Genomic DNA, 13,464 nt, shown 5'->3' on the forward strand with positions numbered 1-13,464 from the left:
ATTTGGGGTCACCTGTATGGTGGACTTATACCACCGGAACAAGCAATCCGTAGCGTTATTCTTAGCCAGATAACTGGCTGCCGACACCACACAGCTATCTTGGCTGTTCGGGGAGAGAAGTTGCCGTTTACTTTACGTCACCTCTCAATGTGGCCGAACAGCCAGCAATCAATTGGTCTATCATCGTTAAATAACACCACGAAAAAAAATTCTCAAGCGGCATACAAGATGGACCGATGCTGATGAGGATTTTATAGTCTTCTTGATTCTGGGGTGACAAGTTCCACTTGCCAGGAAGAAGTTCCAGTTACCAAGATTACAATATGCCCCTTATATGAAATTATAGTCTGGCATTCATTCAAAGTTGCTTGACTGCCAATTTATTAGTCGCGTTTCATAAAAAGCCATAGACCTAATGTAGCCCAAGGCACGTTTGAAGGTATTGAGTTTTGTTATGCATTTTCTTTCATTATCAAAGAGCATTTACTTCAGTTTTAAAACAGTCAAAATTACAAAGTTAACTTTTGGAATAATTTATTGATAAGGTTTCGCGCATATCAATGTAACGCCACGCTGTTTTCAGCAATAAAGAAATAATTATTATAAATGAATAACGTTCTAGTTCATTAATTCTAACCCTTTGATTACATAAAAAGAATAATTCGAAAACGACATCCGAGCTGACGTCATCTAATAAACACGATCCTGGTAGCTGTTGTCCTGGGGACGCTGCTGCATCGGGTTGACCATTTGCTGTTGATATTGGCGCATCTGGCAAGCCCGCCTTGGCGGTGTCAGGTATTCGAACATACTCTGCGTATGCTGAGACAACATTTTGCTCAGGTCGCTCGGCATCGGATCAGTCCAGAAGAAGTCATGATTCAGAGCGGAATCGGCATCAATGCGCTCCTTCGGATCGAGAATAAGCAGCTTATCAAGTAGGTCGACACCGTTCGGATCCTTGACGTACGGTCGTAGCCGTTCACGCACTTTGCGCTTGTGTCCCATAGGCAGTTCCATTTTTTGGTACAGTTCCAGACTTTCTACGCCAGGCCATACGTCCGGCGTAAAAGATCCGCAAAGTTGCGAAATAAAGATTAACTGCTGCTGTTCTGTGGCACCCTGCATGATAGGCGAACGAGTCCACATTTCAGCCATAATGCAACCAGCGCCCCACATATCCACGGGAGGTCCATAGTTACGATCACCGAGCAGCAATTCTGGAGGACGATACCACAAAGTAACGACCCTGTTAGTGTATCGGTTGGCTTGTCCATTTTTGGTAATGCTGAACGCTCGAGCCAATCCAAAATCAGCCAGCTTGAGGACGCCATTCTTCGTGATCAAGACGTTGGCAGCCTTCATGTCTCGGTGGAGGATCTTATTGCTGTGGATGTAATACAACCCGTTCAGCAGCTGCTGCATAACCTTCTTGATCTCGCCCAAACTGAACTTCACGTTCATGTTCGACAGTAACCCGGCCAGATCGTGCTCGCAGAAATCGAACACCAGATAGAACGTTGACCGATAGCGATTGTTGGCTGTTGCCTTGGTTCGGCAGATCTCGATTAGATTTACCACATTCTCGTGCTTCAATAGTTGAAGGATCCTAATTTCGCGTAGTGCCGTGATCGGAAATCCCTCTTTTTCATTGTCCATCAGAACCTTTTTCATGGCGACGAATTTTTTGTTACACTTCTTCTCGCGTGCCTTAAACACCTCGCTGTAAAAAGGTAGAATACAGAAGTATATCAAAACAAGTGCAAACCAAGTTTCAAATTCTTGATTAGAAGAGACCGATGGTCCACATACTTTGACAAGGACACGATTCGCAAATACAATAATAGTGCTGTCTAATGAGCAGCTCGAAGTAGCTCGAAGTTGTTCCCGTCCTGCTCGTTTTTTTTTTGTCTACAAATAGGCATGAGCAGGACAGGGAGAAGCTTCGAGCTACTTCAAGCTCTCATTGAACAGCACTAATTATTGTTTTGATTCTGAGCTGATAAAAAACTGCTCTACTTTCATTCGAAAGATATAAATCGAAAAGTAGGATTATATTTTTGACTTAAGCCCTTATATCATGAAATCATGACAATATGTATTCAAATACAATTAATTGTTAACAGTACATCAATTAATAGTAAAATAATGTAAATCGACAAAATGGCTGCAATAAAGAAACATTGTCAAGTGATTCGCAACCAGCCCTGTATTTCAGTTGACTCCAAAAATCTGATTTTTAATGATACCTAGGCATGACACTTAGCTTTCTCAGCGCAATACTTACCCGAAAGTTCCCTGCCCAATCTTGGCCACCTTCTCGTACTTGCTGGACTCGTCACAGTAGGGGAAATCGTAATCTTCGATGTATTTTTGCTTCTCCGTCATGCTGAGCACCGTACTCGAGGTGGACACCTGCATCCCGGAGGAATGTCCCTCGCGGCCGGACGAGCTCATGGCGGATTTATTTTCGCACGGAAAACTCGAATCAGCAACAATTTTAGGAAATGGAAAACAATGCGATTTGCGTTCGATCAAGAAAAGCACCTTTTGTTTCCTTCACTATCTGAATGCAAATGACGCGATTGACTGCAGTCTGCTGATGGAAGGAATGCTGAAAGGGGATCGGGGACGGGGATGAATGGGGAGCGTTGTGCGTCAAAAAGGGCTAAGTGCACGGACAAAACTACAGTATAACCCTCCATATGCCGACAAATATCGGCCAACCATTCGTCAAACTTCTTCCAAGTTATTTATCTAAAATCAAATAATTTTGCTGGTATTTCTTTACACTACATTATTCACATACAAATCTTAATGAATCGTTATCATAGTTCATATAAAGTATGATATCAACGCAATGATATACTTTGACAAAGTATTTGAAAGATGAACATCGCTACATCTTTACCATCAAATTAATCACAATAACGATATGAATATTCATGAAACGTTATCAGATTTCTGATAAAGTACGATCTCAACTTTATGATATATTTTGACAACGAATTTTACTGTCGAACATCGCTGCACCTTCATTACGTTTTAGTCCATCGATTCATATCGTTGGATACCAAAACACCGATGGATATTTTGCGGTTTGTTTACATCTCAAAATTATGATTTAGAAATTTTCTAAAAATGAACGGACGTTGAATGAAACGACACTCAGATTTCAATTCTAAAAGCCGTAATGTAGTTTACGAACCAATTAACAGCAGCTGTCATTTTATGTACGCATTGAAGTAAGATGAATGTGAGAATGGTGTTAAGTGGGAAATAATCCCCCTATATGCAAGTAATATGCGAATGAAAATTTCAAGTTTTAGCATGTTGATGCAACTTAGCTGCTTACAATCATCATTTCATTGTGGGCTAGTGGTTAAGTTCTCTGGGCAAATTTATAACATCATCACTTCTTCAGGTTCGATTCCCGATTAAGCAAATAAATAAACAAAAAATGTAGAAGCAAACCTCTGAAGAATCTATTTTTGTTTTGTTGGAAATTTTGACAGGTCGGTAAAGTAGAACTGTAAAATAAATAACTTTTGTTGGTATCAATTGATATCGATATTTTGGAAAAAGATCGATAACAATTTTCCGTGTTTTAACTTTTGATTAATTTAAAATTCTTCATGAAATGGCATCGATCGCTATCGACGGTTGATATGAAAACCTTTAACGATCTATATGAAGAATTTTAAAGAAAATTGAAGAAATGGTTGGTCGGGATATGGCTGGACTATTATAGGCCTTTTCACGAGCCGTTTCAAATCAGCTGATTTTATTATGCATCTCGAGGTAAAATAGAATACTGCGGCTTCCAGCTGGTTGCTTCTCAGGTAATCGCAGCGGTCACTAAACACAACAGAGTCAATGAAAATCTCACCCACCATATGCACTTGCCATGATGAACACTCTCCACGTACTCAGTGACTCCGGTTGCCTCTCACTAATACAATCGAACACTGCTGTCATTTCGCGAAAAGCACGTGGTTTTGTTTTGAGCAGGAAAATTCTGCTTATCTTTTAACACGGCGGCTATCTTAACGTTTACCTTCGCAGTCGAGCCTGCGAGTGTAAGACCGCCGCAGCATTCTAGAAAAAGATAAGCGCGACAATATCAGGGGACTGAATATATTTTAGTTACTAGATAAAAATTGTCGCTGTCGTCGCTGTCCGGAACATCTTTTGCTGGCGAGGATAGGGGAGCTAAATGTCAAAGAAGGAAAATCCATACGATTTGACAGGTATGTACCACACATGTTTCGGACAGCAGAACAAAGGGAACCGAAGCGACAATCTTTATCTAGTAACCAAAATATCTTTTGTGTAAAATGTTTTTGTTTTAATTTCGTTTAATGCATGATAACAAAGCTTCGGAGGAATCGACGGGCTATTTTTCGACATAAAATAGCTATCCAGGTTTTTACGCTAGCTTATATATAAATTAACAAGGGATGAATCAAATTTGACATATGCCGTGAACCTATTTCAAAGTAGGATATCTTGGTAGCCATGAATTAGATTCTATGTATCTGTCATATTTGCTAACTTAAAAATAACTGTTTTGGAAAACTGGTGAATTAGTGCGAAAATAAATTTGTATTTCGTATACTCCTGAATATGCAACTAATTTCAATATTTCCAGGACTCTGGTTGTGCATTGCAGAAGGGTGTTCGGCGGCGATGATCGAATTTTAGTGGTTTTTAGGTGGTATGTGATCAATAGCTGCAATCAATCCACAAATGAAAGGCCTAGACCGTTAGAACAGCCAACACGCCACTATGGGAGCATGGAGCTCCCTCGTTGTTTAACAAAAGAAAAATATGAGGTTTTCTATAGTTTAACATAAAAAGCTGGGTGCTGCGGATAGAGCAGGTTTTCTGCTCTCAAGCGAGTAGAGGGATATTTTGAAATCAATCTAATAAGCAAAATTATTTTGCAGTTGCTTGGCTGTCAAACATTTCCCGCTCTTCGAATTTCGCTTTCCAATCCTATACTTCTCAATATAGGATCTGAAAAGAACATAACCACAATCTTCAATGTTTGGCTCCGGCACAATAGAGAAGTTTGGCTTCAGTTTGACAACCAAATTGATTCTATTCGCACCACCAAGATAAAGAGCATGCTTTGCTGATCTCCAACATATCTCCAACATCGCCAAATCGTAGCCAGGATGTCCCGGGCACAATTTTTTTTCATACTACTTTTCAATGATGACAGCGGTCTATGTCTATTGATGATGATGACACCGCGGTTGTCACATGGTCGGTTTAAATTGGTGTTGCTACTTTTTAATCCGGAAAATTCCAAAATAAAGAGATCCACGCGGATACTGTAGGACAATAGGTCTTTTCACTAGACGTTTAAAATCGAGTTTAAAATCAACTGATTTGAAGCGTCTCGTGGGAAATCATTTTAACCTCCCACCCCCTATTGCGTTACGTAATATTTAAACAGGCCCTTAAGTTTATAGACTCTTTCATTTGACACTCTCGAGACTGCACTTGTTTACAAACGCTGAACAGGCCCGCATAACCCGAAGCTGTCACATTCATATAGAAGAACTTCAATTGGTGATAAAATCAGCTGAAAGGCCAATTTTGATACACTGCAGTGCACTGGATCATATCGACCAGCCTGAGCTGAAGTCAGGTCCTACGTCAAAACTTCCCGCGACTGACGCCAAGTCAGCTCATGTTTAGTCAAAATGGAATATACAACGTTCAGACTTTAGACGGAATTACATTTGTTATTCAAATTACGCACATAAAAAATTTCATCAAGATAACCATGCTAAAAGATAAAAAAGGATACAAAGCCGTAGCCTGAACATAGTATGATAATGTTAAAAAAAGTAAAACAAACAACACTGTGGTTTGTTTCGGATTTCTGAACTTTCGATAAATTAGTTGGTTTAGTTTAAGTTTCGTTATTTTATTCAGTACTGTAATCTGTTAGTTACACTGTCGAGCACTAATATTGTACGCGTATCCAATGTTAGAAATAGAAGAAGTTATTGTTGATGAAAATGAGGCTGATTATGATGAAACGGATTATCCAACCCATGACCAAACATCGCCAAAAACACAACTATCAGGTAATAAACTCGTTTAATATCTATATTATTCTAATAGTAGTTCGCAAATTTACTTTATTACCAACGTAGTTCCCAGATTTAAATTTAATTTAAACCTCCCAAAAAGTATTTCGGTGAAGAAATCATCCTCCCCAACCATCGTTAATGAAAGTAGAAAACAAGCATCCCAAGTTGTGCGGAAAGTTCCCATCATTCGTAAACCAGGAGAAGTGGTCACCCCATCTCGGAAACCCGCAGAAGTAGTTAAAGGTAAGAGCACGTAAGAGTGAGATTTCACATTGGTACCGTTCAATACGTACGTGCATTTTCAGTTTCCTCGTCCACTTTGGAGATACCAGCACTCGTTCGTTCCCGCTCGGAATATTCCAATGCTTTGCCCCATGACTCAAAAACACCACTCACAGCGGTCAAGTTTAATCCAACCGACGATGAGGTGCTATCTGGTTCAGTGAGCGATGCAGTGGATGAGTTTCCGCAAGATGACCATGTCACACAACATCAGAATTCTGATCAGTGGCATAAGCATTCGAAGTTCCCTGAATCAGGAGATACCGAAGCTATGAGCAAGCTAACACGCATTGAGCAGTTGCTAGAACAGGTGGTAGCTAAGCAGGAAGAGCACGACGCTGCGCTGAAAACTCTGAAATTCGGCATGAAACACTTACGAGCTGACCTAAAAAATACTGCAAATAAAGCGGTTGTCTACGCTCGCGAGACCAGCTATCAACCAATTCCTGTGAAGCGAGAACGAAAGCGATTGGTCGTTTTTCCGGTTGCCGACGATAACTACCTCTTGCAACTGGAAGATCTGGTTCGGGACGACGGAGAAATCCAAGAGGATGTAATTTCCCTTTTCGGTGATGCCACCACAAAAAGCGCTTATGACTTCCTGCGTAAAAATGTTGAATTGCTGTTTGCTCACACGTCGAAGTACACTTGGACCGGAAAATCATCGCATAACAATGCCGCGAACGTCCAGGCTCACAATCCAGCGAACCAACTGGCCATCGTAGACGTGCTGATCACGTGCGGTTGTGATAAATTTCCCCATTTGGGTCGCGATGCGATCAAGAGCGAATTTCGCCGAGCGTTGGCCAATTTCAACGAATCACGAATGGCTAGGCTGAAGCGGGGGATTGACAAATCCGCTATCGAGATGATGGACGAGGGCGAGCATTCGTCAGGGTAATGATGAAATAAATACGGTTTCTGATTTGATACCTACATTTTTTTCTTTCATTTTTGACAAAAAAAAAACTTCCATTTGGAGTGAAATTCAATTTTTCAAAACGAAAGAAAAACCGCCTTTATAATCGGCAATTTTGCTGGGACATAAATTTCCTAAACCATTTTTACATTTGCCCAACATAAGGCCTAAACAAAAATGCTCTTATGCTCTGGAAAGTTAACAATCACCCTTATTCTTGTTTACTTACGAACGAAAGCTGATGCACATTTAGAACTGCATTCGTTCGTCCGTAAACAAGAATAGGGGTGAATATTTCCATTTCAAATATATCCTGAACCGAACCCAGCCACCATAATCACTAGTTTGTTTTGTTTTCATGCATCTAATCAAGAAAGGCTAACCTTCTTGAAAATCTCAAATAAACAGGGTTTTTTCACAAAATTAAATGTGATTAATTTCCACGATTTTGAGCAACATCAATCAACTTTATTCACCGTAGTCAACTGTTTTGAACACATCGATCAAACCCAGCTCTTGGTGTCTGCTCATTCGTTTGGTCTTGCTCTCATTGAAGTTGGCTAATGCACGTCGGAGGTCTTTCTGAATCAGGTCTCTGTTCACATGGGGAAATGTTTCCGCCGCGCAGCGGATCAAATGATCTATCAAGCACAGACTACCGGCAGCTTTACTGGGAAGAGCCGTGGGGCATGAATTCGGGGGTTTTCCCGTCCACGTGTACTTCGAACAGTTCTTGAATAGGGCATTGATGTTGAAGCGCAGAAAGTCATAAGCACTGTTGACTGGTGCTGTCTTGTAGAGACTGATCAAATCTTCCATTATGTCTTCATCTGAACTGACGAGTTCTTCCAACCGGAGCAGGTAATCGTCGTCCGCCACAGGGAACACCACCAAGCACTTTCGCTTAGCAGGTTTCACTGGCCGTTCCTCGTTCTCATCGAGCTCAACAACTGAGCTCTTCGTCGCGCTACTGATATCAAAAATATCCTTCTTCATATGCAATAACGCAGTCTCCTGTCGTTCCAATCTGTCCAAAATTTCATCCATTTTACGCTCGATACGGTCCAGCTGCGTCTCTTTCTTGTCCTCTGTAGCATCATTTTTGTCATATTTAATTTCGTTGATAACTTCAGATATCGAAATCTTTCGTAATTCTTGTTTGGGCTTCAACTTCAATTCTCTGTGAACTGTGGATTTGCGATCAGTCCCAGCATCCGGCGTCAGTAATGTTTTGGATATTGCTTCCACTTTCTTCCATTCCGTTTTGATGTTCGTCCTTATTCTTGGTCTGGGAGTTAGAGTTTGATTGTTTGGTAAATTCGACGCAGGAACTAAAATATTTTCTTGAGAACATTAGGATTTATAAATCAAATAAAAAAATTGGAAACTAACATATCGAACCATTCAAGTTGGTTTTGATAGGAATACGCATTGGAGTCACAATCTCGCCCGGTTTTCGAATAATCGGAACCTTTCTCTTGACCGGTTGTACTACACATGGTTCTTCAGCTGATGAATAACTGTCTGAAGATATAAAAGTACTTATTAGTTGAAATCAATTTTATACAAATAAAGAACAATACACAATACAACCAATTGGAAAACTGATTTACTTACCAGTTACTAGTTCTTCTTCGGGCGCTTCCACAATCACAGTTTAGTGCTGTCCAATGAGCAGCTAGAAGTAGCTCGAAGTTGTTCCCGTCCTGCTCGTTCTTTTTTGTTAACAAATGGGCATGAGCAGGACAGGAAAAAAACTTCGAGCTACTTCAAGCTTTCATTGGACAGCACTAATCTTACCGTCGTAATCCGAGTATGCTTCATAGTCCATCTTATTGCGCAGCTTGTAAATATAGTAATAAATGATTTCACACAACTTCAAGAAAAATATTAGAGGTACCAATTATTTATTCAGTTCAGCATTTCAAACATATTTTTTAAACTTTAAAACAAAACAACCGGAGAAGAACAACTTGTCGAAAGACTTCGCGCGTCTGCTTCTGCAGGATGAAAAACAAACAATGCGTCATACGTCAAAATGAGTGCGCAAAGGGCTAACTTCCTCCCTTATTTGCAAAATTAGTAGTTGGATTCTGCAAATGCACACTGAAAAGGAATTCCTTAAGGGAATGGGCCTTTTGACGAGACGTTAACCTTTCCGTCTCCGACGACTGTTTTAAAGGGCTTTCAAAAATCTAAACTGCTGTAAAAACCGCATTTCTTGGCCGATTCTTTCGCAACAAGTTACATTCCATCCGGATGGATGGACTAACTTTGAGGCTATCCACAGTTTGGTTCCAGAATTATTTCAAATTCCGTTGGGGTCAGTTGTCCCCGGAATAAGTGGCCATTTACAAATTTGAGTCAAAACAGGTCGTACGACACTTCAAACTTCATGATTTCACAAAGCAATGATGGGAATGATACTTTTAGGGTTCCTGGCCCACTCGGATTCAATCCGGCCACATCGGTCATAATCCAGGACCCACGGAATGGCCATTTTCTAAATCGATTCAAAATTGGTCGTGCGACACCTCCAACTTCAATATTTCACAAAGCAATGATAGGAATTATATTTTTAGGGTTCCTTGCCCACTCTAAATCTCGCTTAACTTTTCAAAAGGTCCTAAGTAACATTTTTTTCATGAATTAATTTGAATAGCGCAATCAACAGAAAAACATGAAAGCTTTTGATTGCAGTACTCAAATTAAATCATGAAAAAAATGTTACTTAGGTCCTTTTGAAAAGTTAAGCGAGAAATATTATCAATTCAGTGCAAATCCGAATTATAGCCGCTAATGAAGTTGGATTTTTCTCACAATTCATACGTTAAATCTCGCTTAACTTTTCAAAAGGACCTAAGTAACATTTTTTCATGAATTAATTTGAGTACTGCAATCAAAAGCTTTCATGTTTTTCTGTTGATTGCGCTATTCAAATTAATTCATGAAAAAATGTTACTTAGGTCCTTTTGAAAAGTTAAGCGAGAAATCTAACTTCGGATTTGGTGCGCTGTTTTCATTTGGTGATGTGCTACTTCAAATACAGCGCACTACTTCCGAAATTAAGTTTAACGTATGGATTGTGAGAAAAATCCAATTTCGATAGCTGCTGTAATTCGGTTTTCTACTGAATTTATAATAAATCCTCTCTGAAACAATATTTATTATATAATAGGCATATATTATATCCGAAAATTCCACCATTTATCCTCCACGAACTCCTGTATCCAGCTTTTCGCTCACGGTAATGGCGGACCTGTGGGTTTGAAAGTGTATCCGTCCCTGTACTTCTTTGACATCTGACTTGGGTTTGACATTTCGATTACCCTCTCCCCTCATCATGGAACAGGAGGAAAACGGAATGTCAAACCTAAGCCAGATGTCAAAGAAATACAGGGACGTATACACTTTTAAACCCACAGAGCCGCCATTACCGTGCGCGAAAAGCTGGATAAGTTCTGCAGGAAATTATTCAGATAATTCTTTCGTGCCGTTTCTCATAAAAATCTCAAATCATTTCTAAAAAATTGCACCGTGGAATTCCTTAGTATATTCCGTGGAAACTCCGTAGAATAGTCAGTAAAAAATCCTGAAAATTTCGCGAAAATCTTAGATTTTTTTGTGTGAATTCCATAAAATTTTCCGTGAAAGTTTCGAATAATTTCTTGTGAAAATTTCAAAGTATTTCACCAGGAATTCCACCGAAAATTTATACAGGAATTATATCGAAAATTAAATCAACAATGGAATTTTCGGAGGAATTCCTAGATTAATTCCCAAAGAAATCCTGATAGAATTCTTCAAGATTTCTACTGGGAGATCCTCCAGGAGTTTTTCCGAAAATTCCTCCTGGAGTTCCTCCGGGAATTCCACCGGCAGTTTCTCAAAGAGTTCGTGCAAGATTTTCTTCGAGAATTATTCCGGTAGTTCTATCGGCAGATTATACGGGGGTTCCTCTGAAAATTCTACCTGGAATTTCTCCAGAATTTCCTCCGGGAATTTATTCAAGCTTTCTTTATTAAATTCATTTAGGTTTCTTCGGGAATTTATATAGAAATTCCTCCAGAAGCTCCTCCGAGAATGTCTCTGGGAGCTCTGGGAGCGAATTCTTCAGGAGGTCCTTTGATGATGATGATGGTCCAGCTACATACTCCTAAAAAGGTTTCAGCTAGACGAGATTTTTCTATAAGATGCAAGATTTTTTCCGAGAATTCTTCTGGTAGTTTCACTGGCAGTTCCTCCGGGGGTTCCTTTGAAAATTCTCCTAGGAGTTTTTTTCAGAAATTCCTCCGAAAGTTCTTTCGAGAATTCCTCCAGGAATTTCACAGGCAATTCATCCGGGTGTTTATCCGGCAATTCCTCCTGGAGTTCCACCAGTAGCTCTTCCAGGAAATTATTTCATTTTTTTTTTTGGTGAAACGGTGAACGGTGTAGTTTGTTTCTGCAGTGCAGTGATAAATAAAAATCAATTAACGTGTGAAATTGATCAAGTGCCGCGGGAAATACATTTCCTTTGCGTGCCCAAGTGTTTTCTGCATCGAAATAACTAGCCGACAGGTTGTCGCTGCTGGTTATTTTCGTTTAACTGTGGATTTTCTGACCCAGCAGCAGCTGGCGGCCAATAACATTTTTGCGCCTTTATTGTTTCTTTGTGTTTTGTGTCGTCTGCATTGGTACCGTTTGAGCTGTGTGTAGGTAGTAGCGAGATGGTTGAGTGCAGTGAGTGCGGTATGGGGTCCTGCCCAGCGATTTGCCTATGAGTTGTTCGGGTTGTGGTTGCGCTAAAGTGTACCACTACAAGTGCACTTCCATGACCAAACCATTGGCAAAGCTGGTCACGGAGAATGTAAATGTTGTGTTCAAGTGTGATCAATGTTTATCAAGCCAGTGTTGTGGCGAGCAGAATATTCTGTTCTCGAATACACAAAAGTTGGAAGAAGAGATGAAGAAGATTTCTTCACTCTCTGATTCGATCGGTGGTATTCGAGACAATATTGCTGCTCAGATAAACATCGCGTTGAAAGACAGGATGGAGCAATTGGGGAAAAAGGTACAAAATGCCTTAGACAATGCAGTCTCTGGTTTTCGGATTTAATTGGAAATGAGTTGGAAAATATGAAAGGTTCATTTTACAATTTGATGCGCGCAGTAAAGTAGCTGCAATGAATGTAATGCAAGGTTCATCTCGTTCGACTTCGGAGTCGGCACTTAATCCCAGAGGTAAAAAGCGAAAGGTTCAGGAAGCAGACGACGCGTCTGATGATGTTTTTAATGAAAAGGTTAGTTTCGCGGATATTGTTAAGAAGAAGTGCACTGGGATGAAAAGTAATAGTAGTAATAAAGCTAAGACAAAAAGTACGACCGCTAATGATGTGAAGGTTGTTCGTAAGGCTCGTCCGGTTATAGTGATAAAACCGAAAGAGTCCAACCAGAGTAGCGATGATACTCGGAAATTTTGACCACCAAATTAAATCCAAAACACACAAAATCAGTAACTTTAGAAACGGGAAAACGGCTCTATTATTGCTGAGTGTGCAACAGGATATAGTATTAATGTTGTGAAAGAAGGCATTCAAAGCGAGTTGGGTGAAAATTACAATGCTGTTGTTCCCTCATCGGTGCCAAGGTTAAAAGTGATGGGCATGAGCGAGAAACTTTCCTCCGATGACTTCATTCAGATTTTAAAAGATCAGAATGAAGACATCGCTATCAATGATGTAAAAGTAATACGGGTGTTTGAAAATCCTCGTTTCAAATACAACAAGTACAACGTTGTGATTGAAGTCGATAAAGACAGTCATAGCTGTTTGTTGACCGCGAAGAAAGTAAATATAAGGTTTGATCGGTGCCTTGTTGTTCCTGAGATTAGTATTCTTAGGTGTTTCCAATGTGGAGAATTTGGGCACATGAGCACAGATTGCAAAACGCTATCGCGTGCTCTAAGTGCAGTGGACCTCACAAGACATCTGAATGCACGTCATCTGTATTGAAATGTGTTAATTGTAATAAAATGAATCAAGAACGTAAAACGAATTTGGACGTTAAACACGGAGCATTCAGTACTGAATGCAAAGTGTATAAAAGATTAGTTGATCGCAAAAGAGCAGCTTGCATTTCAATGAATAGCAACCAAGTTCTAGTATGAATGTA

General features: G+C 40.0%; 3 protein-coding genes across 4 annotated transcripts; 1 reads left to right on the forward strand and 2 right to left on the reverse strand.

Annotated features, from left to right (window-relative positions):
* Positions 1-509: 509 nt before the first annotated feature.
* Positions 510-2,593, reverse strand: LOC134217019 (cyclin-dependent kinase 9). Its single transcript, XM_062695772.1, has 2 exons — positions 2,288-2,593; positions 510-1,723 (listed from the first exon to the last, which is right to left on the reverse strand). The coding sequence occupies exons 1-2, from the start codon at positions 2,455-2,457 to the stop codon at positions 691-693; spliced, it is 1,203 nt and encodes a 400-aa protein (XP_062551756.1). The 5' UTR covers positions 2,458-2,593; the 3' UTR covers positions 510-690.
* A 3,205-nt stretch (positions 2,594-5,798) lies between these two features.
* LOC134212882 (uncharacterized) lies at positions 5,799-7,328 on the forward strand. The gene is made up of 3 exons (XM_062691152.1): positions 5,799-6,104; positions 6,174-6,353; positions 6,416-7,328. Exons 1-3 carry the CDS (start codon positions 6,002-6,004, stop codon positions 7,291-7,293), a joined length of 1,161 nt encoding a protein of 386 aa, XP_062547136.1. The 5' UTR covers positions 5,799-6,001; the 3' UTR covers positions 7,294-7,328.
* A 429-nt stretch (positions 7,329-7,757) lies between these two features.
* LOC134212884 (uncharacterized) lies at positions 7,758-9,319 on the reverse strand. 2 transcript variants are annotated; one of them, XM_062691153.1, is made up of 3 exons: positions 9,112-9,319; positions 8,704-8,820; positions 7,758-8,642 (listed from the first exon to the last, which is right to left on the reverse strand). In XM_062691153.1, the coding sequence occupies exons 1-3, from the start codon at positions 9,140-9,142 to the stop codon at positions 7,780-7,782; spliced, it is 1,011 nt and encodes a 336-aa protein (XP_062547137.1). In that variant the 5' UTR covers positions 9,143-9,319; the 3' UTR covers positions 7,758-7,779. The 2 variants fall into 2 exon arrangements, with proteins under 2 accessions (XP_062547137.1, XP_062547138.1); XM_062691154.1 differs by lacking the exon at positions 9,112-9,319 and adding an exon at positions 8,929-8,975 and having other exon boundaries at positions 8,704-8,835.
* Between the last annotated feature and the right edge of the window lie 4,145 nt (positions 9,320-13,464).

This window comes from Armigeres subalbatus, chromosome 2 (genome assembly GCF_024139115.2).
Source record: "Armigeres subalbatus isolate Guangzhou_Male chromosome 2, GZ_Asu_2, whole genome shotgun sequence".
Classification (NCBI taxonomy): domain Eukaryota; kingdom Metazoa; phylum Arthropoda; class Insecta; order Diptera; family Culicidae; genus Armigeres; species Armigeres subalbatus.

What these genes read in the sequence shown, in the direction of transcription:
- LOC134212884 (XM_062691153.1), bottom strand. Translation starts at nt 9,142, where the DNA reads ATGGACTATGAAGCATACTCGGATTACGACG. An exon ending in AGCATACTCGGATTACGACG is followed by an intron (nt 8,821 to 9,111) that starts GTAAGATTAGTG and finishes GTTATTCATCAG; the next exon opens with CTGAAGAACCATGTGTAGTA. An exon ending in CAACTTGAATGGTTCGATAT is followed by an intron (nt 8,643 to 8,703) that starts GTTAGTTTCCAA and finishes AAAATATTTTAG; the next exon opens with TTCCTGCGTCGAATTTACCA.
- LOC134212882 (XM_062691152.1), top strand. Translation starts at nt 6,002, where the DNA reads ATGTTAGAAATAGAAGAAGTTATTGTTGATGAAAATGAGGCTGATTAT. An exon ending in GCCAAAAACACAACTATCAG is followed by an intron (nt 6,105 to 6,173) that starts GTAATAAACTCG and finishes TTACCAACGTAG; the next exon opens with TTCCCAGATTTAAATTTAAT. An exon ending in ACCCGCAGAAGTAGTTAAAG is followed by an intron (nt 6,354 to 6,415) that starts GTAAGAGCACGT and finishes GTGCATTTTCAG; the next exon opens with TTTCCTCGTCCACTTTGGAG.
- LOC134217019 (XM_062695772.1), bottom strand. Translation starts at nt 2,457, where the DNA reads ATGAGCTCGTCCGGCCGCGAGGGACATTCCTCCGGGATGCAGGTGTCC. An exon ending in ATTGGGCAGGGAACTTTCGG is followed by an intron (nt 1,724 to 2,287) that starts GTAAGTATTGCG and finishes ACCTTTTTACAG; the next exon opens with CGAGGTGTTTAAGGCACGCG.